The sequence below is a fragment of the Euprymna scolopes genome, chromosome 11 (genome assembly GCF_053919585.1).
Source record: "Euprymna scolopes isolate OS-2025 chromosome 11, ASM5391958v1, whole genome shotgun sequence".
NCBI lineage: Eukaryota > Metazoa > Mollusca > Cephalopoda > Sepiida > Sepiolidae > Euprymna > Euprymna scolopes.
The window spans coordinates 20464702-20479932 of NC_136492.1; the positions used below are offsets into that span (position 1 = coordinate 20464702).

The following is a 15231-nucleotide window of genomic DNA, read 5'->3' on the forward strand; positions in this document are numbered from 1 at the left end:
TCTAGAATTCCCAAATGGTCACCCATCTGGTACTAACAGATCAATTGCTTAACTTGGGTGATCAGGCGAGAACCGGTGTGTCAATGTGATTATGCTGTATATAACCAATATGGCATTCAAATAACTAATCTATTGTAAAACAGTAAAGAAATTGTTCAAACGAGCATTACAAATGGAGACTTAGAAAAAAAGAAAAGAAAAAGGAAAAAAAAAAAAGAAAGAAACTAAAACATTTACCTTCATTTCAATGAACCGTTAATATCTTCTCCTTCCTTTTAAGTCCAGTTTTATGGCCTGACCTCACATGTTCTTGTCCCAACTTATAATAATTGAACTCATCCCAACACCGAGTTTCTCAGTAATTCCACCTGGAAACATAACATCACGCCCCAGCATTCCTCAGCTATGTAATCACTCCAGGAAAACCCTTCTTCATTTCTTACCATAGACCCACCCACCCCAACAACTGCAGTACTTAAAAGCCCCCCCCCCCCACCACCACCACTACCTCTCTCACACACACACCACCGGTAACACTGATGACTAATTCTTCGTAGGCAACCATGGATGTTACTCGACTTTGGTTATCCACTCTCCTTTTGTTTCTCCTGGGCTACAGAATTATTTTTGTTTTATTATTTAAAGAAAAATTATCAGCTTTCAGACGTGGAGAAAAAAGTTTGACATGAAACTAAATATTCTTATAAAACTTTCTTTTTTTTTTTTTTCAACGAATCTTAATTTATTTGATTCAGTAACTTAATAATAATAATAATAATAATAATAATAATAATAATAATAATAATAATAATAATAATAATAAACCTTTAACAAACCCTATTTCCAAACTACTACAGTAATAATAGCATTTATCATTCATGTTCAAGAATTTAATATCTACTGACATATATCGTCTCGGTATTAATAAAACTGAGACAAAATCTGTGTGTGCGTGCATGTATGTGTGGGTATATATGTGTATGTGAGTAGATGTGCATGTGTGTGCGTGTATATGTGCATCATGTCTGTGTGTGTGTGTGTGCGCGCGCATCTAGGCGAATGTTTCCGTGTATATGTGTATGTATGTGTAATCATATGTGTGTGTAACACATGGTTTTCAAATTACATTTTTTTTTATCTATATTATAGATGGAGTATCGCTGTCAAATCTGGAGAGGAGCTGCTAAGAGCACCCTTTCCTACCTTTTTAGGGTACAAAATCATCTTCGAAATCTAGTGAGTGAGAACTTGTCCACCTACCTACTTCCTCTTTCTCACAGAAGAGACGTTGCGAGTCTGTCTCTGCTCTCTACTTAGTTTTATGGTAGGTGCTCGACTGAGCTCCAATCTACAGTCTCTCCTGTAAAACATTTGCTACAAACACTCATCTATCTACAACAACAGTCAACATTTCCTTCATTCGCTATCTGTGCCTAAAACTAAACCAAAATTCCATGAGCAAAGTTTCTTTACTAGAACTATCCATGTATGGAACACAATATCATGGATTTGCTTCCCAACTGACTATAAAAAGTTTAATGTACATAAGTTCTTGCCAGTGGCGTACCTATGTAAAATGGCGCCCATGGCAAAGTTTGAATGTGCGCCCCTTCTTAATAATTTATATACTACTAATTTTAATTTTTGTCAAGCAATTTTTGCACCCATGTCAGAGTGGCGCCCATGGCACAGGCCATGCCTGCCATACCCTAGATACGCCACTGGTTCTTGCTGAACTGTCCTACCAAAATTCCACCATTACTGATCATCACGGTGTTATCTCACCGTCTACCTAACACTCATTAACCTTTATCCTAGAGTGACCTCTGGGCTTTGATAAAAAAGGACACCTCTAAGTAAAAACTAAAAAAAAATAAAAATAAAAATTATGAGACATCTTCATGTGTATTTGTTTTTCTCACATTAGGTAACTTTACACATTTATTTTTTATTTATTTATTTACTAGCGGGGGGGGGGCAGCTTTGCCCATTCATAAGATACGCTTAAATATAATAATTTAATTTGTCCAGATTTCATATATATTATTATAGAGTCGTGATTTCAAAAGTAAAAAAAAAAAAAAAAAAAGTATTTGGGTGCCATCAGCTGGAATCGAAACCAAAACTGTAGCATTCAAACCTGTACCAACATGACACACATATGAACTAGATTAAAAATTAAAATTAAAAATAAACTAACAAAATATATAACGATTTTTTTTTTCAATTTTGACCCCTTAAAAACTATTTCAGATTTTGAAAATATGGAAACAGACAGACAGACATATAGCCTTTTATATATTAGATTATTAGCTGGAAGACCCGACATTGTTTGGGATTGAATAAGAACCACTATTATACACATTTTTACTATGCTCATAACACCATACTACTTCATTCGCTTTTACTGCTCCCTCCCTTCTTTCGTATTCACTCCTAATATAGTTAAAAGAAGCTGAAATGTTGGAAAAACTTTTCTAAATTAATGTCATACATTTAGCTTAAATTTCATTAAAATCAGGTATACCTATTTGGAAGTTTCAAGAGAGTTCTACCCCAGGAATCGCTTAGATGTGGTGGTGGCATGTAGAGATTTAAGATCACTTCCATTGTCTTCTTCAGAGAATTTTATACATTAAAAAATTTCATTAAATTTATTAAAAAAAAAAAAAAAAAAAAAAAAAATCTGCACTTATTATTTACACTCAACAAAATGTGCATCTTGTTCTTTCATCATAAAAGCTTCGGAAAAATCCAAATTTGTGTGAAATTTTAAATATGAGTATTAGACATCAACACTTTCCAACTAAACCTTCACTGAAACAAATAAAAATGTGTGAGTTCTACTAGTATTTTAATGGTGAATATTCTGACGAACTAAAAGCACTTGTACCCCCTCGACGTAAATACCTCCGACAAACCCAACAAGCACCTAAACTCCACCCCTACACAGTAGAGCTCTCTAGGTGTAAGAAAGCCTTCTACTCTAATAGTTTCTTCCCCAGAACTGCTAGACTTTGGAACTCTCTTCTGAGATTTTATTTTCCCAACTGTACTGATATGCAGAAGTTCAAGTGTAATGTGAACAGACATCTTGTTGCTCATCTCCTTGCAACTTATGTCCCTGATAGTAGTCTGCTACTTCAAAGTGGCACTGTGCCTTGTTTGGAGTGAAAATTGAAAAAGAAAAGAAATGCTCTAACAATTGGTGACCCAGACGTGATCAGCAAAGAAAAATGGCATGGAAATCTACGTTAACAAATACTTCAACTTACACAGTAAATTCGTACTTGGCAACCAAGTCTATATTTTGGCAAAATTACTCAAGTTTTGTGATTTTGTTACATCGGATCAGAATTTGAAACAAAAATATAAAATAAATAACCGCATCAAATATGCATTTTTAAACCAAGTCCAGAATTCAACCTAATTAAGAAACCAAAGATACAGAAAAAATTTTTTATATAATCTACATAATGAAAAATGTCATATTCCAAAAGTTATGTAAATTGATAAAGTAGCTTTTTCATATACAAAATGTTTTAGTGATTTTAATAGTAAATCATAGCCATTACAAGACTGATTTTGATCTGTAGTTCGAATTGATTTGTCTCCCTTTATTAAATATGGCGGACTGAAACAACATTATTGCTTACTCCTAAAACTCGATTTTCTTGGTTAAAAAAAAAAAAATCAACTACTTAATGATTTTACATGATTTCTGGAATATGACTTTCATTTGAAGATGAGTACATACTTAATAAAGATGTTTCTTTTTGTTTTTTTAATCAAGTTCAACATTGAATTTACATCACATTTTTTATATATGGTGAGCATATAGCACTCAGACAACCTTGTGATTTCTCTGCCTCCAAGAGACAGTTACCAGATACTGAAGGCGGAATTAATCAAACATATTTCCACGTAAAAAAAAAAAAAGAAAAGAAAGCACTGCACCAACTACTAAATTCTGGTAAGTTAAGAGACCAAAAACCTCACAATTTTTAAAGAAGATGCAGCAACTTTTTGGAGAAAATAAGCTGAAAGACAATATAACGAAACAGCTATGTTTTTTTTTTTTTTTTTTTTTTTTCCGGCAGCTGTTAACCAACATGCGGCTAATCTTGGCACAGAATATGGAAGAAATGTCTATCAACCACCTCGTCAACATAGCAGACAGAAATTTGGGAGTAGCCCTACCAAACACTTTGTTAGAATCAATTGTGAAGTTACCTGGAAATGCTAACCCCAAAACTAACCAATAAGAATCAATGCTAGCAGACTTATATATAGCGTGAAACAGTCAACGCAACAAATGCAAAACCTCACTGGGAAATTTTAATATGAACTAAATAGAAACTAACATCCAAGAAATGTGTTCTCAGTATCAGAAGATAATAAAAAAGGTTTTTCTTGTCTGAAAGAAGCATCTGGGAGCAAAACACTATTATAATTGCAGGTGCTGATGAGACTTTATGGTACCTAGATAAATGATTTTTCCATTTGTTTATATATACATAAATATGAGTATGTATTATATACCAGCTGTATATACCAAGAACTCCCAGGTCAGAACGTATATGCTATGGCATCATATATGAGGTCATAGCATATACATACATACGCTATGACATCATCGTGAACAGACAGGAATACGGATTTATTATAATATATATATATATATACACAATTATATAAATGTAATTTTGTCTGTGTGTATGCGAGTTTGTTCATTATAGACTCAAAAACGGCTTGACCAATTTTTATGAAATTTCATGCAAAGGTACTTGGTGTGCCTGGCAGTGTTTTAAGCTAGGTTCCTATTTACAATGCCTCCCCACAGGACAGAGTTAGACACCAGGGTCGTTTTTTAATGTGGAGAAAAGGAACAAAAATAAAAATTGTCTCACTCGTGAAAGATTTCTCTTCCACTGAGACAGAGAACAAGAAATTGAAGTGCAGCATCTGAAGAACAGATACTACACTTTGATCTTGTCCTGAAGTGTTTTAAGCTAGGTTTTGGCATCGAAATATTTCCAACAAGTATCGGCAACAGATATTCGCTATGTATTATTGTACGTATGCAAATGAAAATGACCGGCCATTTTTCCAGGTCGTTGCTTAGCGACGAGCCAGACCAATGCTGACACCGTTATATATGTTATGGAATTGTTCGTATTACTACACACTTCACAGTGCATGCACACACGACCATTACAGCATGTTTTCTTTTTCTTTTTGACAACGTAACTTCTTATCGTTGTTCCGTTATTTGGAAAAAAAATAGTTCTTACGTTTTTTTCATTAACTTGACTTTAATTAACACTTTAAATAACATTTATTTATACAAATACAAATTCATTAACTTACCAAAAATGATTTTTTCTTTGACTAACTAATCAAAACAAAACACCCTGCATAACAACAATAAACCCACATTGCTTATACAATACTTATGCATTTACGAACACTTATTTAAAATTCTCTCTTTCCTCATTTAATCTTCTCATAAATTTCGATTGAGATTTTTTTTCAAAAATTTATATTTTTTGCATATTTATTTTATCTTACACATAAAAGCATAAAAATGACATTAAACCAACCCCCAACCAAGGTCGGGTAATACTGCTAGTATATATATATATATATATATATATTTATATAAAAGTGAAAACGTGTGTGTGTGTACATTTCCCTACTAAATAACTCTGTTAATTTTCGGTCTACAGACTCAAGATTTGACATACGGGATATTGAGATTTGGAAAAAATGTTTTTAATCGGTTTTCGGCCAGAAATTTTGCTATTAAGGGGGTCAAAGTTCAACGATTTGACCTTTGAAAACTACCAAACTCCTCTGCTAATTTTTGGTCTAAACACTTGAAATTTTAGATACAGGTCACTTAGACATGGATCTAACTTTATAATTTGATCTGAGCCCAAAACAATAAAAGCTAAGGGGTCATAATTGGGATGAAAGTTTTAAAAAAATTGACCTCTGCAATCTCTACGAAATTACTCAGCCAATTTTTGGTCTAAATATTTGAAATTTTACATAAAGTGTATTCAGACATAGGCAAGCTTTTAAATCGGTTTTTGGCCGAAAAGTTAACTGCCAAGGGGTCAAAGTTCCAAAGATTCGATCTTTGCGATCTCTAGTAAACTATTAAGCCAATTTTGGGTCTAAACATTTGAAATTTTACATAAAGGGTATTCAGACATGCAGCAAGCTTTTTAATCATTTTTTGTGCAAAAATTCTGCTGCCAAGAGGTCAGAGTTGAAAGAGTTGACCTTTGCAGACTCTACCAAATTCCTCAACTAATTTTGGATCTAAACACTTGAAATTTTAGATGTAGGTAACCTGGACACGAGTCAAATATTTTAATTTTATTTGAGCCCAAAACAATAAATGTTAAGGGGTCAAAATTGGGGTCAAAGTTAAAAAAAAATTGACCTCTGCTGTCTCTACCAACTTTTCACTATGGTAGAGACAGCCTGTTATATAGAAAGGCATGACAGTACATATGCACACTTTTTAATATATACATATGCGCATAAAGTTATGGACAGTACATAGGGCCCGAGCAAAGCCAGGTTGAACCGTTATTATATATATATATATAAAATAAAACAATATGTTTGTTCACAATGACATCATTATATATATATATATATATATATATATATTAGAATAGAAAAATGCAAGCATGAAAAGTAATATGGTTAAGCTTAAATATAGAAAAGTAAAGGACTAGTTGTTAAAACTGGAAAAAAGGACAAGATATTCTGGTAAAAAAAAAATATATATATATAAATTTATAACTTGAAATATTGTAGCATTAAGAATTGATTATATAATGTTATAAATTGAATATCCAATGTCTCCAAACAAAGTCTTTAATCCGGCCTGCAGAGCTCTTATGGAAAAATATTCCGGAAAAATTTTTAAAATAGAAATGTGTGAAAATAGTGTGGTGGTTTTTCTTTTCATTCAGAAAAATGATTAAAAAAAAAATGAGGTTTTGGAGAACCATTTTCACTATAAAGCACAGTTAATAAGCAAAACGATATAAAACACGTCCAGGTTATTTTTTTTTTTTTTTTTAATTATTTTGGTCCACATAGCTCTAAAAAGTCAGCAATATGCCCCGCACCCCACCTAGTTCCAAAACTTTGGAGAGCCCTGATCCAAGAGATAAGGGAGATGAGAACAATTTAGTATTTATAGAAGAGGACTGGTTCATTGCAAAAATATAAATAACATTTCTGTTATCAACAGAATTTGTAAGTAGTAGAATTGGCAAGCAAAAGTCAGGGGTCTGCAATCTTTTAAGGAGTCAAATTTATGAGGGTTATTTTTTAACCCCTATTTGTAGTCAGAAATCATTCTATTTGCCATCACTTAATCATAAAAACAGGAACCAGAGTCAAATTAAGTGACAATTTCACATATTTACCAATCCAAACAAATTCCGGTTTTGAAAGTCCTTAGAAGCAAATAGAGCAGCAGATCTAATATGAAGCCCACGAAAGTGTGTGTGTGTGTGTGTGTGTGTGTGTGCGTGTGCGTGTGTGCGCGCCTCCCTCCAGCAAGAGAAGAATAAGCTGAGAGGAGAAGGATAAAGATGGAGTTCAGGAGAGAGAGGTAGAGCGATGGAGGCTTTAATAGAAATAGATTAATTTGCCCCAGGCAACATTGGGTAGCCCTGCTAGTCTTATATATATAAAAGTTATCTTTTTATTTTATTCTATTTCTGTTAGTTTGAAGAGATCAAGGGAGCTAACCCTTTCTGAAACCAACATTTATTTCTTTATTTAAATTTATATCCAAGGGTTCGTTTAAGGATAAACGTTGTCTAGATTCGTTTTGCTATCTGTATTTAATTACAGCTTGATCTTACTGAGATCGTATCTAAATATTTTTTAGATTTCTGGGTGATTTAGCATATTTACCGATCCAAACGACTTCCGGTTTTGAAACTCCTCTGAAGTAAATGGTATTACTAAATTTGAAGGTCCTGCTAAAAATGTAGGTCAAAATCTAAAAAAAAAAATAAAAATTTTAATCTAAGAATATCTGTATTTTTTAAATGAATACGTTTATTTACTTTCAGATTAAGTAAAGGAACATAATTTGACAAGATTTTTAAATTAAGTAACCATTTACTTTTGAAGAATTTCCAAACTTGAACTCGTTTGGATTGGTAAATATTCGAAAGAACCGGTTTAGTTGGTTGCTTTTTTTTGTTTTGTTTTTTTAACAAACTCCAAAATTAGATTTTTTTTTTTCATTTGATAACCTACTAGTGTTGGGACGAAATTGAAAAAAATTGGAACTTTTTAAGATCAACAAAATTTGTAATTATTTTTCAATGTTAAAAATGTTAAAAACGATTCATTAAATTGCTTTTGTTTGTTTAGAGCTTAATTTTTACATGGCTCGTATTAATGATGAAATAATACATCTACTAACCCAAGAACTTTCATCCATTCTGTCAACATTACCATACCATCAAAGTTTCCTGTTCTGCACACATCCCCCTGTACTGTCAAGATTTAGTCTTCCTCTGATGTCAAATGATCTAAGTATCTTTAACATATTATACATACATTATATCATTCTCATATCATTTCTCTCCATGCAACGCATGTCCTCAACTCTCACTGGCCAAGTTTCATATATATTTTTTAGCTGATAACCTATGATTAATCGGAATCAGAAATAAAAAAAAAAATTTTAAATTAAAAAATCATAAATTTTTAAGGTATCAGAATCGGTATTAGAAAAATTTGTGCCTATTTTCCAATGCCAAAAATGATTCTTTAAATTGTGTTTCTTTGTTTAGAACTTAATTTTTCATGGCTCGTATTAATGATGAAACAAGAAATATTTATTGATTTTAAACTACCAGCAAAACTCAAATCTATAGTTCAACACCGACAAGCGTATTTTTATGTTTACAAAAATATATGTACATATATGGGTTTTTACAGTAATCCAAGAATGTGGCCCTTTACAAACACATTTATGAGTTGCATTAAAAGATACAAAAATTCTCATTTAACTGTCAAAATTGTAGTTTTATAAATTAAAATAGGTAAAGATGAACCAGTCGCTGAAAATCAGCATTTCTTCATGTGCTGGATCTGTGCAGTTCTAGTGTTACATAATATGTAAGTATAAAAATAGAGAGATTACTTAAAATGAAAATAAAATGAGAGAAAGCAGAAATCGAACCTTGGATATAAGTTTTAAAGAACAATAGGTTCAAATGGAATGTCCAGTAAATTGTTAATTCTGATGAAATAAATAATAAATAAACTATTCAATTGTTAGAAAGAATGTGGATAATAAAATATGGGTTAAATGAATTAGATATGTAGGTTGAATTCCTTTGTAAAAACATCAAAGAAAAAATAGGTTATTGGGAAATCATAATGTTCGGGAAACGTGCAAAGTCGCGCATGTTGAAACACGTGAATTTTGCTCACGTGGCCAGACATGCATGGATGTCTCAATATAGGAAGTGAGAGTTAGTTAGAGATAGAGACAGTCAGTGAGAAACTCAGAGAGGGTCTGGGAATTTGAACGTCTAGGAAGCGAGACGATCACTAAAATGTGAAGCTTTGAATTCTTGATGATGAAAACCACGGCCGGTCGTGAAGAAATAAACCCATCATGTGTTTTTGATAAAGCTCGTCTTTGTGTTTGTGATTCTTACAAAAAGGTAAAGTGAATTGTTAATATATGTCTGTGTTATAAAATGTCGTGACATACACATCTCATATTCACAATGTGAATCTACATCTCATATCTACACTAAGACTGTCTGAACACTATCTCCTCACTCTAAGAGCTTCACATAGCAACCCATCTCATTAACCTAAGAGTTTCTTCTTCTACACGTCTAAGTAAAGAACATTTTTAATATATATGAATCGTCATAACATGAACAATCTCTCTAAGTCTCACAACATCCCTCTCTAAATCTCTCTCAACAGCATCACTTGTAATAAGACTCTCTCTCAACGACAAACACTCTAATAAGACTCTCTCTCAACGACAAACACTCTAATAAGACTCTTTCTAAGACTGCGCTTATAATAAGACTCTTTTAATGAAACTCAAAATATAACACTAGGAGGTCCAGCCTCCTAGACTTTGCCTTCTCTCTGTGAAAAGAGGTTAACTTATTGGTAATCACCTAGGGCGCCTCTGTTGAGGAATGTCGATGGGGTTGCACAGGCATCTTTTGCAGGATCGGAGTGCTCCTCCTCTGGAGCGCTGACTTTTCAATCCCAATTTCCGACACTAGTGTTGTATTTCTTGCAGTGGGAGATAAATGAATATTCAGTTGGTTTGGTTTGGTTTGTTTTACGGCATATCAACCCCTTTTCAGGTTATTTAATGCCGAATCCAAATATTTTGGAAATAATAATCATGTTTCATTTAGTTATCTTGTAGAAGGTTTTTATTCTTCAAATTCTTTGTATCTTCAATCGATAGTTTGTAGTGTTTGGTTTGGTTGTTTTATAGTGGGTTTTATTGTTTTTGTTCCCTGCCCTGTACAACATGTATGAGTTCTGCAAAGGGAGAGGGAAAAGGGTTATAGTATTAATGTTTGGTACATTTTAAGTTAGGAAACCAGTCAGGAAGTAGGGGAGATAGAAAGAGAAAAGGGAAATGGGAAGAAGGAAAAGGGGGAAAAGGCGGGTTGTTGTTTTTGGAGAACATAACTAAGCTTTGCAAAAGGAAGTAGAAAAACAAAAAGCATCAATGTTGTCTCAAGAAGCCAATATCTTCAGGCAGCCTGATCTGGTAGCACTAGTGAATATCCAGTTGGATTTGTTTGCCTTTACGGAGAGAGAGAGATGGAAAGAATAAGAGAGAGGGAGAATGTGGGAGAGGGAGAATGACAGAAATGGGCCCTTGGGCTATGAGCTATTATTGTGTTTTAATTTGGATGAGCTAAAAATTATAATTTACAAATCTGTTATTCAGTAAAAGAAAGCGAGTATCATTGTAACTTCAAAAAATCCTTTGTTATTTATTTTTGAGTTGTAATTTTATTTGGAAGAAGAATTTTCCTGTTGCCCCATTGATAGAACCTATACAATTGACATTGTGACTGGCATAAGAATTGAGCAACAGCTTTAGGACCCGTGCAACAGGCGAACGGTCACAGCCTTTGTAGTGAACACACACTGACGCATGTTCACATTGACAATTAAAAATAATGCTACATTTTACCAATACTAAAGGTAAAAAAAACATCATTGAACAATTTACGCTTGCAGATTAAATAAAGGCTTCAAGATGGATATTCTGGGTTCAACAAAAATTCCAAAATTCGAAACAATGCATCTAAAGGAAGAAAGTATGTCTAAAGTTATACTGCTTTCAGAAATGAAGAATCATATATGTGAAGTTTACCGATTTGAATCTTTGGTTTATAAAGTTCAGTGCTGACTGGTGCTAGAAGTCAACTTCTTTGTCCAATCAGAGGCCGTCTCTTAGGTGAGCTGAGCAGATAACAGAGTTTCTAAAAAGGTTAGACACATGGCAACTCTCTCCTCTTTTCCGGTTCTAGGTCCTGATGACAATTCACGGGACTCAGACCAATCTGCAACAGAACCCATCTGGGTTTTTGGGCCTGGATTTGAGTTCATCAAGAGGAATTAATCATGGCTACCGCCAGACCCAACCTTCAACATATGTACATGAACTCTTTCTCTTCTAATAGAATTGCCTAACCTTTTCTCCATCCATACGGATGGACTAATGCTATTACTAATCCTTTCCTTTTTTTTTTTTTTTTTTTTTACATTGTTACTAATAAAGATAACCAATAAAGTTTTTAAATGTTAGAATGAGCCTACTAGACCTTTTTCTCACAACTTGCCCTGAACTATGTTCAGTTTCTGTTCTGTCGCCTCTTGGATCTTCCGACCACTCTGTTGTATCAATCAAGATAAAAATGAAATGTAATAAGTCCCCAGACGTACCTCTTCATCGTACAGTATATCGATACACTAAGGCTGACTGGGATAGCTTCCGTACATTTATATCTGATCTACCTCTGCATTCCATGTTTAAAAAGGATGTGTCCTCTATAGTATTAGACCTAACTGAATGGTTAATTGTAGGTATTGACCATTTCATACCCTCTAAAAAGTTTCAGCAAAAACCTAACAGCCAGCCATGGTTCTCTCCAGAATGTGCTGCTGCCATTGCGCACAGAAATCACTTTTTCCACTGCTTCAAACGTAATAGATGTATGGAAACTAAAGCCGTTTTCAGGACTGCCAGCAACCATTGTAAGAAAGTAATAAGGAACGCAAGAGTGTTGTATGCTCAATCTGTTAAGTCCAAAGTAGCTGAGCAGCGGCTTGGTTCCCACCAGTTTTGGCAAATAGCAAACAGAATCCTGAACAGAAGCGTGTGCTCCATCCCAACTATTATCAATGGACCTGAGGTAATCTCGTCAGCATCAGACAAAGCCAAACTCTTTGTCAAGAACTTTGCAGCTAATTCTACCCTTTGCGACCAAGACCGCCAACCCCCACTATTTCCTCCTGTATCAGAAAACACGCTATGTGATATACGTATATCTGTATGTGATGTTGCGAAGCTAATCAAAAACCTTGATTCGAGTAAAGCAACTGGCCCTGACGGTATTCCAATTATAGTACTCAAAAAACTTCAACCTGAATTAGCGCCCATACTTACAAAACTGTTTAAACGTTGTCTTAAGGGGAATAGTTTCCCATCTCCGTGGAAAATCTCATCAGTATGCCCTGTATTTAAGAATTCAGGTGATCGCTCATCCCCCTCTCAGTACAGGCCAATAAGTCTCCTGTGCGTCATGAGTAAGTTGCTAGAATCTGTGTTAAATACAGAAGTAATCAAACATCTCAACAAAAATAACCTTCTTAGTGACACTCAATATGGTTTCCGTTCTGCTAGATCTACAGCAGATGTCCTTACAGTTATATCGCATAGGATTAGCAAATCTCTCGACGGTGGCAATCTTTCTAGGGCAATTGCTCTTGACATATCTAAAGCCTTTGATAGGGTATGGCATAAAGGTTTACTTCATAAGATCGCTAGCTATGGTATAGCTGGAAAAGTCTTCTCAATTATTAAATCATTTCTTTCTGATAGGTTCATAAGAGTAGTAGTTGAGGGGCAAAAATCAGAAGCTCACAGTATTAATGCCGGTGTCCCTCAGGGATCCATCCTGGGCCCAACTCTTTTCCTGATCTACATTAATGATCTTCCAAATCATATCCTTACATCATTTGTAGACATTTATGCTGACGACACTACCATTTATGGTAGCACATCTAAGACAGTAAATGACCAAGTTCTCTCCAATTCTCTCTCCTCTGATCTTGAGCACGTAGTACAATGGGGAAAGGAGTGGCTGGTTACTTTTAATGCATCTAAAACCAAGCTTCTCTCCTTACATCATCAACATTCTAATTCACATTTGTCATCAATTGAAATGAATGGCTCTCGTCTTCAGGAGGCCTCAAGTTTTGACAAGCTTCTGGGCTTGACCATTACTCCTGATCTTAAATGGAACACGTATATCAAATCTGTTGCCAAGGCCGCTGGAAAAATGGTGGGATCTTTCTATCGATCCAGTAGATATCTCACTGCTGATGCTATTCTCTACCTATATAAGAGCCAGGTACGTCCAAGGATGGAATACTGTTGCCACATCTGGGCAGGAGCTGCTAGAAAGGACTTGTCCTGCCTTGATAGAGTTCAAAATAGACTTCGTAGCCTCGTAGGAGATGTCCTTTTCTCCTCCTTGCAACCTCTATCTCACAGAAGAGATGTTGCGAGTTTTGTCTCTGATGTATCGTTATTTTCATGGAAAGTGTTCAACTGAGCTTCAATCTATGGTCCCCCCTCGCCAAACTTTCACAAGAAACACTCGTCTAGCTGTAAACACTATCAATAATTTCCCCCACTCTTTATCTGTGCCTAAACCTAAACGTAGATTCCATGAACAAAGCTTCTTTCTTAGAACTGCACGCCTGTGGAATTGTCTTCCGTTTTCCTGCTTTCCGGCTGACTACAATATGGTTGTGTTCAAGTCTAAAGTAAATAAGTTCTTGATGAGCCGTTCCATATAAGTTATTAAATTTACCAAATTTTCATTACTAATGATTACGATATTGACCAATTTCTACTGTACACTCTTTAACCCTTATCCTTGAGTGGCCTCTGGGCCTTGATAATGTGGTGACGCCTTTGTAAAAAAAAAAAAAAAAAAAAAAAAATATCTGCCTCACACAAATTGCATATGAATCATTCAGAAAAAAAAAAAAAAATCTAAATTTCCACTTTACATTTTTACACATTCCACATGAAAAAAAAAAAATGTCAGCATTTTTTATTCAGCTGTTCGCAAATTCAGATTAAAGAAAAAAACAACATTTTTTTCTAATAAAAAGGGTAAAAAATATGACATAGTGATAGGGTGCGTGTGAAACAAACCGTGAGTAAGGTCACGGCCATCGTATTACGATAGTCATGGTAAGGTCAACTTTTGCCCCATAGCATAAGAATGGTAAGAATTATAAAAGATTTGTATTATTTGGATTCAGCAAACTACTGTTCTCATCTTCGTGATCTTCAAAACGTTTCATTCGCTTTAACCTCCGACCTTCTTCAAGTCTATCTCGTCAAACTCAAGGATGTTTGTGTCAAACTCAGGAATTTGGATGGAATTTCAAACAGAACCGTTTATTTACTTTACAGGGGTATGATGCTCTTGTTCCGTCAGCCATAGACGTCTCAAGTAGTTCGCAATTGTATTTTTCGATCGCCCACACTGAGAATTGAACCTTCAACCTTCAGGTGAATATTACTTTTACAATTGATTTTCCAAGTACTCTAACCACTGCACCACAGGTCCATTCCTGAGTTCAACAGGATACACCTGAAGAAGGTCAGAGGTTACATCGACCGAAAAGTTGTGAAAATCACACTCAAGATAAGAACAGTGGTTTGATGACTCCAAATAATACGAATAACCACTCCTCATCTCAAAAAATCAAAAAGGTCAATTACGAAAGATATTTCGATTTGGGTCTTTTGTATGACCATTCTCATTTTGAAAGTTATTCTTACGTTAAAGCCGATGTTCAACAGAAAGATTCCCAGAGTTCTACAAGATACATCGAAAGAAGGATAGAGGTTACAACCGCCAAAAC

The 15231-nt window shown here is 34.5% G+C and overlaps 1 protein-coding gene across 12 annotated transcripts in view; it reads right to left on the bottom strand.

The window, feature by feature from the left end:
* LOC145287793 (rho GTPase-activating protein 45-like) overlaps positions 1 to 15231 on the bottom strand; it is a 329642-nt gene that overhangs the window by 270557 nt on the left and 43854 nt on the right. The window contains exon 1 of one of the 12 annotated variants that reach the window (XM_080135628.1): positions 238 to 351. The exons of the other annotated variants lie outside the window; for them this stretch is intronic. Coding sequence (XP_079991754.1) covers positions 238 to 243 — 6 coding nt within the window. The 5' untranslated portion in view covers positions 244 to 351. Of the gene's footprint in view, positions 1 to 237; positions 352 to 15231 lie in introns of those variants that run through there. 12 annotated transcript variants of the gene reach the window in all.